This window comes from Alosa sapidissima, chromosome 24 (genome assembly GCF_018492685.1).
Source record: "Alosa sapidissima isolate fAloSap1 chromosome 24, fAloSap1.pri, whole genome shotgun sequence".
NCBI classification, from domain to species: Eukaryota; Metazoa; Chordata; class Actinopteri; order Clupeiformes; family Clupeidae; genus Alosa; species Alosa sapidissima.
This window is the reverse complement of record NC_055980.1, coordinates 28754583-28764582: the sequence shown is the minus strand read 5'-3', so window position 1 is coordinate 28764582 and position 10000 is coordinate 28754583. Positions and strand designations below refer to the sequence as shown.

At 43.6% G+C, this 10000-nt stretch overlaps 2 protein-coding genes across 3 annotated transcripts in view; one reads left to right on the top strand and one right to left on the bottom strand.

The window, feature by feature from the left end:
* The window catches only part of iqck (IQ motif containing K), a 44736-nt gene extending 37042 nt beyond the window's left edge, over positions 1–7694 (top strand). The window contains exon 9 of the mRNA XM_042081815.1: positions 6975–7694. Within this exon, the coding sequence (XP_041937749.1) occupies positions 6975–7240 (266 nt within the window). The 3' untranslated portion in view covers positions 7241–7694. The remainder of the gene's footprint in view (positions 1–6974) is intronic.
* A 1357-nt stretch (positions 7695–9051) lies between these two features.
* Positions 9052–10000, bottom strand: part of gprc5ba (G protein-coupled receptor, class C, group 5, member Ba) — a 28556-nt gene continuing 27607 nt past the window's right edge. For both annotated transcript variants that reach the window (XM_042081806.1, XM_042081805.1), the window contains exon 4: positions 9052–10000. This exon is cut by the window's right edge and continues 3319 nt beyond it. The gene's annotated coding sequence lies outside the window, so the exon portion shown is untranslated.

The following is a 10000-nucleotide window of genomic DNA, read 5'->3' as shown; positions in this document are numbered from 1 at the left end:
GTCACTACATAGTTTTGTAGCCACTGGGCTGCATTAGCCGCTAGCCCACTAACTTCAATTAGGTAGCAACGATTTGTTTTTTTTTTTCATTGTTTTTTTTTTCACTTTTCTTCCGATTGACAGTGCTCTGTGGGCCAGATGTATGTACATTTGCGAACGTAGCGTTACCAACGCCATGGCTAACCCGCAGAAACCGCACTATGACACTTGTTAATACGACGACACATGCTAACGTCGTATTTATCAAACCTGCAGTTCATCGGGTAAACAGCGCCTTGAATTCACAACAAACGATAACAACTGATTGACATACTTCAATCACAGGCACAGTTGAATGAAGACATTGAAAGGAATCAAACGTTTAGCAATTATGAAATAATACAATGCATGATGTGAACAAGCAGGAAGATAATGAAGAGCAGTAGTTCTCAAACTACTTGTGCACGTAGGCTATAGAAGATTGTAAGACATTCGAAAGGCCAACGAAAGTTAAGGTTGCGTTTGATATAGTACAAAGACGCAAAACTGGTGCTCTAAATAGTGGTTCTGTTGTCTTTGAAAGGTTCTGTTATTGACGCATTTAACCACAAACCGCATTAAACACCTGCTTTTACAGGGCAGAAATATTTCGGCACAAAATAAACATGCGCTTTCATGGGCTTTCCTGACCCTCCTCTGAATATGCATGAGACGGAAAAGCACAATTTGACATTCTCAGCTTACGCGGCAAACACTCTTCGCTTTTACCTCAGTGCGGCCTGTTTGTACATACCTTGCCATTTTTTTACGCGCACGTTGCGAAACAAATAAACCTGAAGTGGGCGTAAAAGCGTTAGTACATCTGGCCCCCAGACCTCAATCAACGGGGCTTTATGTTAAAAGTGCTTTGGTCAGTATTGTGCTAGAGCTTTTTTGTAATTTCGATTAAATCATTCCGATTGAGCCGTTATTCCTTTTGTAATCTTATTAAAAGTGTCCATGTACAGTAAACATGGCTACTGATAAACAAGCATTGAAGGAAGAAGGAAGGAGCCTCTAGTTCAAGTGTGTCTGTGTGTGTGTGTGTGTGTTTGTGAGCTTATATCTGTATGTGTGTGTGTGTGTGTGTGTGTGTGTGTGTGTGTAGAGATGAATGCTCCTCTCGTTTGTCTTGAGGCCTGTCAGTCATCTTCACTGTCACCCAAACAAAGACTGAGTTTGTGTATATGTGTGTGTATATGTGTGTTTGTGTGTATGTATGTGTGTGTGTGAGTGTGTGTGTGTGTGTGTGTGTGTGTGTGTGTGTGTGTGTGTGTGTGTAAAGGTCTTTTGCGGGCAGTCTGGAGATGAGATGAACGTCTCTGACCGTCACAATTCAAACAAGCGTTGCATTGACATCAGCTGATTCACTCTCTCACTCCCCTCCTCACAACCCCCCTGTCTGTCCGTCTCTCTCTCTCTCCCTCTCTCTCTCGTTGTTCTGCAGCATTATTAACATATTTGTTAGACTCAGGCTTACATCTCCCTCTCTCTCTCTCTCTCTTTCCTTCTGTCTTCCTCTCTCTCGACCCCTTCCTCACCCCATCATCAATCTCTCTCTCTCACAATTCAATTCAATTCGAATTCAAAAGGTTATTGACATGACAAATAGTTAGACAATTTTATTGCCAAAGTACATAAATGTTAGCCTGACGAGCCAGACCCACATTAAAATGTAGGGTCTGGGCACTCACCGTTCGCAGAGCTCAGTCCGAGGGGCGGGATAATCGGTTGTCTTTCGAAATCTCTCTGCACCAATAGGACAGCGCTATGAGTCCCATGCGTTTCCCACCAGCGGAGCTAGTTGGCTAGGTCAAACTTTTGCCAACTTAATAAAAGCTTAACTCGTGTCACACTGTTGGCCAACAGCAACATTATCTTATTTGTTTTCCAGTAGCAGGGAATTCAAGCCAAACCGTTGCAACTCTGCCATCAATCATTATGTTAAGCCCGCCTACCGACTCTATACACGATTTGATTGGCCTGATAGAAAGTTTAATTTTAGATTTCTAGGCTACCATACCATACCATACCATATCATACTATACCATACTATACTATACTATGCCGCTAGGGTGTGTCTAGATTTCTAGGCTACCATACCATACCATACCATATCATACTATACCATACCATACTATACTATACCATACTATACCATACCATACCATACCATACCATACTATACTATACCATACTATACTATGCCGCTAGGGTGCGTCTAGATTTCTAGGCTAGAAAATCAGGACATAAGCAATTACACAGGAGTAGGAGTACATAGACAAAGTGAAAAACAAATTGTTAAAAAAACAACAACATTTTATTATTATTATTATTATTATTATTATTATTACTATTATTACTGTGTCTGTGGGGGGGGGGGTGTATGTGCAGTTGTGCACATACATAGAAATCACTGTGTGTCTCTCAACTGGTGACATAGACGTTCTTAGGTCTTTTGGCAGCCAGGTCTTTTTGTGTCTTCCTGTTTCTATGGCTATGTAACGCTGTTCACTGAATCTGTATTTCATTCCTGTTGTTTATATGGCTATATAAGCGCTGTTCACTGAGTGTGTATTTCATTCCTGTTTATATGGCTAAGCGCTGTTCACTGAGTCTGTATTTTGTTCCTGTTTATATGGCTAAGCGCTGTTCACTGAGTGTGTATTTCGTTCGTGTGCTTCTTAAATTTGTTAGGTAATATGCAAAATGTCCTGTTTAGGGTCCAATGCCTTTTGCTTTGGGATTGTGTTTTAGATCGCCAATAATCATCATAAATGGCTTTTCGGTTCTGGGGGTTTGGTTATCCAAACATTTTGTGTGGATATGGCCTGGTCTTGGGCCTTTAGAGTGTTGGATGTGTTTGTGTGTGTGTTTGTGTGTGTGTGGCCTTGTCTTGGGCCTTTAGAGTGTTGGATGTGTGTGTGTGTGTGTGGATGTGGCCTGGTCTTGGGCCTTTAGAGTGTTGGATGTGTGTGTGTGTGTGTGTGTGTGGGCCTTTAGAGTGTTGGATGTGTGTGTGTGTGTGTGTGTGTGTGTGTGTGTGGATGTGGCCTGGTCTTGGGCCTTTAGCAGAGCCGGACAGTAACGGAGTACATTTACTTGAGTACAGTACTTGAGTACAATTTTGAGGGATATGTACTTTACTTGAGTATCATTTTTGGGGAGTACTCATGACTTTACTCAAGTACATTTGAGAGGCAAATATTGTATTCTTTACTCCACTACATTTCTATCCATAACCGTGAGTACCCGTTACTTTTTTTTTTTTAAAAAAGGAAAAAAGAAAAATCTCGGAAACCCTCAATTTGTTGTTTCCCTCTCAAATGTGATTGGATTGTGCAGGCACCATTGATTGGGACAGCCTATCAGCAATCACCATCAGCTTTCCGCCAAAGTCAACTCCATGGTCAGATTTAGATAAGAGACGAAACCATGGACGAAACAATGGATGAAGATGCAGCAGGTCCATACCGGGAATGTGCCAACCCGTGGCCCCACCTCGCCAGACTATTTCAATAAAAGTGTTCTTCAAGTGTTTCAATTACAAAATAGTATTTTGCATTTGAAATACTGTACATATTTGAAATACATGTACATATTAGAAATACTGCCCATCCCTGGCAACATGGTAAAAAGATGAAAATGACTTGATTTTACTTTCAAGTATAAGTATAAGTATATATACTCTTTTGATCCCTTGAGGGAAATTTGGAAATTACTGATGAGAACAGTTTAAGACAGATTTGGACTGGGATTTCGAAAGGAATTTATCTTCTTATTGCATAAAAAACCCTCCGTGCCTTGTCTCTTAGTCTGATCCTTTATTAGTGATTCTAAGGCCTAGGTAGGTGTCATCTGGTGCATGTTTATTAGTGATTCTAAGGCCTAGGTAGGTAGTGTTTAATCTGGTGCATGTATATTATTGATTCTAAGGCCTAGGTAGGTGACATCTGGTGCATGGTCGACTTCCTGGTCCTAATATAAATATGGGTAGTCTTCCCCTGGTATCTGGATCTTTTTTGGAAGATTAATATTTTAGTTTTATTTGTGTTAACAGCCAAGTCCCAGGTCTGGCAGAACTTTTGAAGAGGGTCTAGTTGAGTCTGGAGTCCTTCTCTGTTGGTGAAAGAAGGACAAGATCATTAAAGAGCAGGAATTTGACTTCACTATCATGTAGAATGAGTCCAGGAGCTGATGATGTCATGTAGCTGATGATGTCATGTAGAGTGAGTCCAGGAGCTGGTGATGTCATGTAGCTGATGATGTCATGTAGTTGATGATGTCATGTAGAATGAGTCCAGGAGCTGATGGGTCATGTAGCTGATGATGTCATGTAGAGTGAGTCCAGGAGCTGATGATGTCATGTAGCTGATGATGTCATGTAGAGTGAGTCCAGGAGCTGATGATGTCATGTAGCTGATGATGTCATGTAGAGTGAGTCTGAAGAAGTTTGAGAAACACTGAGATACAGTGATGTGATTGGTGCAGCTCGGTTCCATGGATAACCTCTCCCATCCCTCTCTCTCTCTCTCTCTCAAATTCAAATTCAAATTCAAAAGGAGCTTTATTAGCATGACCATAACGTTGTACAGTATTGCCAAAGCATTTGTTTTCAATAATGATAATTGTACACAAATATGAATTATGAACTATGGCAATGGAAAAGGGTGTGTGTATGTGTCTGCATGTTTGTGTGGGCTTGTGTTAGCACTCCTCTACATACTTGCTGCACACTGCCCCCCCCCCACATACACAGCACATTGTCTTCAGGATCTTCTCCAACACACATCCTCTACATACTTACAGCACACTACACACACACTACACACACACACACACAGTCACTGCTCCACTCCCGCCCACACACACATCTTCACTGTCATCACTCACATACATTACATACAGTGCTCTGCTTGCAATAGTAAGTCCCTGACCCCCCCCCCCCCCCCCCCCAACACACACACTTACATCATCACTGTCATCACTTCACATACATACAGCACACTGCTTGCTACAGTAAGCCTCCTCTACATACTTGCTGCACACTGCCCCCCCCCCCCCCCCACACATACACAGCACATTGTCTTCAGGATCTTCTCCAACACACATCCTCTACATACTTACAGCACACTGCCCCCACCTACCCACCTACACACTACACACACACACACACACACAGTCACTGCTCCACTCCCCTCCCGCCCACACACACATCTTCACTGTCATCACTCACATACATTACATACAGTACTCTGCTTGCAATAGTAAGTCCCTGCCCCCCCCCCCCCCACATACACAGCACATTATTTCATCAGGAAGCTTCTCCAACACACATCCCCAACATACTTACAGCACACTGCCCCCCCCCCCCCCTCAATACACAGCACATTGTCTCATGAGGAAGCTTCTCCAACACACATATTGCACACTGCCCTCTCCCCACATACACAGCACACTATCCCATCTCCCCTGTCATCCCCCCAACACACACACCAAGACCCCTGGCAGTTGGGTTAGCCCCTTGAGCCGTGGATCTGCCCAAGGGTTCTTCCTTGGTAAGGGAGTTTTTCCTTGCCCCTGTTGCTCTTGGGTGCTCCTTGTTGGTGCCCCCCCACCCAATCCCAATCCTCCCCCACCTTTTTTATGCAGCCCTTGCCACTTAATCTACTAAACCCCTCTTCTACTGCACTTTTTACCCCCCCCATTAATGCACAAATAGGCTGACACCAGACATAATTTCACTGCATTTCTTACTTCCAGTAACTATATGCATGTGACAATAAACTTCCTTGTATCCTTGTATCCTTGTGTGTGTGTGTGTGTGTGTGTGTGTGTCTGTGTGTATGTATGAGTATATGTTCATATTTAGGTAGTGTAAGTTTTACATCAGCAGGTCCTTTTATTATGGCAGGAATATACGTATTGAGCGGCAAGGAGGAGGCATTTCTCTTTCTCTCCAGTGAGGAATGGAAGCCTCTCCTCATCGCTTGCTTGCAGGAATTCAGGGTTAACATATTGTTAACATATTTTGTGCACTGTGTCAGGAAGTGTATCTCTGTCTCTACTGTGTTTAGGTCACAGTGGTGGCACAGTCTAGTGTCTTTCGGCAGCCATGTTTGTCTGTGCCTTCCCACTTCTATTGCCAGGCTATGTTCACTGAGTCTGTACTTTGTCAGTGTGGTTCTCAGGTTTTTGTCTTGAATGTGTGTCAGGTAGGGTGCTAGCTGATATTCTCTGTTTAAGGCCAAATAGAATTGCATTTTACTTTGATTTTTTGTTTGATTCTTCCAGTGGATTATGTAATTTTGTTTAATAGTTTTTGTAATTTGGTTTATCCTAATTTCAGTTGCTTTGTGATTCAGATATTGCGGTGTCAGTGGGGCATTCGTGTGTGAAGTGGTCTGATGAGATCAAACTCAGGACCAGCTTAGTTAGGGAACATTTTTCTTTGTTCATCTCCTGGTACTGAAGGGCTTTATAATGGAATGAGCAGGGGTCACTACTTTTCAGGTGTTTCCAGAATTTGATCGCTCTTTTCTGTATTTTTAGAATTAAAGGATATTGACCTAGTTCAGCTCTGCAGGCATTGTTTGTGGCACATCTGTGTACTTTTAAGATGAATTTGCAAAACTCTGTATGGAGGGTTTCAATAGGGTGTTTTTCCCATTGATTGAAATCTTGGTTTGTAAGTGGACCCCACACATCACTAAAATAGAGGGCAATGGGTTCGAATGGGTCTCTCTCTCTCCCTCCCTCCCTCCCTCCCTCCATCTCTCTCTCCCTCCCTCCATCTCTCTCCCTCTCTCCCATCTCTCTCCCTCTCCCTCGTTCCTATGTTGAGTCCCCTCTGGATCTCTCTCCTCCTGTTCTGTATTTGTCCTTCGTCTAGTGCTGATGAATCTCTATTCTCTGTGTGTGTGTGTGTGTGTGTGTGTGCGTGTGTTTGTGTGCAGTGGGTTCTGAGCTGGTTGACCTTGGGGAGCTAGAGCAGCTCAACCAATCAGACGTGTCCATCCAGGTGCTAAGCCCCACCCCCCAGAGCACAGTGGTTCACACACCGGTCACCATGACGACCCTGGAGGGCACCGCATACTTCCTGACTCCCAGCATCCCCGGCTCAGAGGTCACGACCCTGGTTGCTATGCCGCTGAGTGTGCCCGATCCTGGCCTGGCGGTCATTTCTCCATCCCTACTGACCACACACACCAACACACACTAAACGCCAGTGTGTGAGTGAGTGTGAGGAAGTGTGTGTGTGTGTGTGTGTGTCTGAGCTCATGTGACCACATATTTAGATTGGACCACAGGCTCATAGGCCTCATTCTCACAGCAGGATTCAAACACACACACGCTCACCCACACATGTACACACACACACACACACACACACACACACACCCTCACCCACAAATGTACACACACACACACACTCACCCACACATGTATACAGTTATATTAAAAATGAACTGTCTATCCAATATGACCAATATGATAACATTTTCAGCAGAGCTTACAGTTGGATGTATACTGTGTGTGTGTGTGTGTATCTGGATGTCAGTTAATATAATGGGATGCTCAGGTAAAAACATATTCAAACATATTCATGCAAAAATATGAAGTGGATATGTTTATGATTTTTGTGTTAAGAAATAAAAAGAAAACTCTTAATTTATTATGGTCAGTCATCATCTCTTCATGTGTGTGTGATGTGAGAGTGTGTGTATGTTTAGGGAGATATCCTATGCACACACACACACACACACACAACAGTTATCAAAAACTCTCATAAGCATTTGTTCCGGAAACCATGCAATCCTGTTCCCTTGGAAAAACATCCAAGCAGGGATTTAGAATTTATTTTTTTTATTTTTTTTATTTTGTGTGTGTGTCTACGCTTGTGTGTGTGTGTGCATGCATAAATACCACTTCCAGTGTCAAAATGATACTTAACTCTTTCCGTGAAAAACAAGAGCTATGTCAATCTGGAAGGGAGTTTAAAATCTCACACACACACACACACTCAGGGCCAGATGTACGTACATTTGTGAATGTAGCGTTATCAGCGCCATAGACACACCGCAGATTGCGAGCGCTGTCAGACCCAAGTTTCCGTCGTATTTATCAATCGTTCAATCCTTAGTGTAAACTGCGCCTTTCTCTGCCCTTCTCCGCCCATAAACGCAATTTACGAACGGCCACAACTGAATGGCAGCGCCTACATACAAGCGCAGTTGAATGAAGTTAACTGATGACAACATTAAAAAGAATCAAACGTTTAGCGATCATGAAATAATACCATACATGATAAGATGTCAACAAGCAGGGAGATAATGAAGATCAGTAGTTCTACTCAAACTACTTGTGCACGGAAGGTGCTATGGAAGATTGGTCAAATCTAGCAAGTAGGAAAGTTTAAGTGAATGACGTGAAAGTGAAAGTAAGACATGCGAAAGGCCAACGAAAGTTAAGGTTGCTTTTGGTAGTACAAATACTTTCACCACAAAAACTGGTGTTCTAAATAGCGATTCTGTTGTCTTTGAAAGGTTCTCTTATTGACGCATTGAACTGCAATGTGGATTAACACCTGCTTTTACAAGCCGGAAGTATTTAGGCGCAGAATAGACGTGCGCTTTCAGGAGCAGTCTTTGTACATACCGCGGAATACATAACTAGGCGCTCTTTACTCTTCCCCTCCCATCTTTTTACGCTAAACTCCCACTTTCCCCTGGATCCTCCCATGAATGCATATGCATGACATGACAATCGCAATCTGCCACTTTCAGCTCCCGCGACAGGCAGTTTGCGCTTTTACATCATTGCGGCCTGTTTGTATATACCTCGCAATGATTTTACACGCACATTGCGAAACAAATACGCCTGAAATGGGCGCAAAAGCGTTAGTACATCTGGCCCTCAGTTCATCTCCCCTACCTTCACACACACACACACACACTCATCTCCCCTTCCTTCACACACACACTCAGTTCATCTCACACACACCCAAAGGACACATCAAGCTGTCTCGGCAGGTAACTATAAAGTTGACACTTTATTCAACATTTGCCAGAAGTTTTACAGAAACAAGTTTATTTGTTTATTTTCTTATTGACACACAGGCATGCTGTAAACACCAGCCCTATCCGTCACTGCAGATGGAACAGTCCGAAGGGAGCGTGACCTGGGGGAACATGTCAAAACCAGGAAGCAGGGGTGTTTGATAGAATGCAGGGGTTTCAAGAATACAAAGTTTGACACAGAGTATGCAGTGTAAAACCTCACCATTGTGGCCTCCTGTCATGATAAACACACACACACACACACACACACACACACAGAGGGCCCTAGGAGGCGGTCAGACACACTCTGGGGTGAGACTTTGCAGTGAGGTACCCCAGAGTGACCAGTGCCTCCTGGCCCTCCTCCTCCTGACCGGGCCAACAGCCACACCACGCCTTCAGTAGCCCATGTGTTGACTTGTTTACTTGTTTGTTTGTGTCTTTATTTCCTTGTTTATTCCCTTCGGGCACCCTGTGTTGGCCCAGCTCAGCGGCGGGTTGCTGAGCGCATCTGGGTTACCATGGCGATATGTGAAAGACATGCACACACACTAGGTAGCTGACAAGTGCAAAACCTACGAAGGCTGCGCAGAATATAGATATATAGATATAATACTCTTTTGTTGTTGTTTGTTTGTTTACCTCCACACATGTATAAACAGCATGAGAAACTGAGCTTCAGGGAGTCTATACACACCCATTGTGCTGTAGGGAGCAGTCTGCACACACACACACACACACACACACACACAAGCTTCTCTCTACCTTGCTCTCTCTCTCTCACACACACGCACACACACAAGCTTCTCTCTACCTTGCTCTCTCTCACACACACCCTCAGGTGTCTGTTTCTCTCTCACACACACACACATCGGTCAGAAGCCTGTGTACCTAACACACACAAAAACACACCCAGCCCTCCC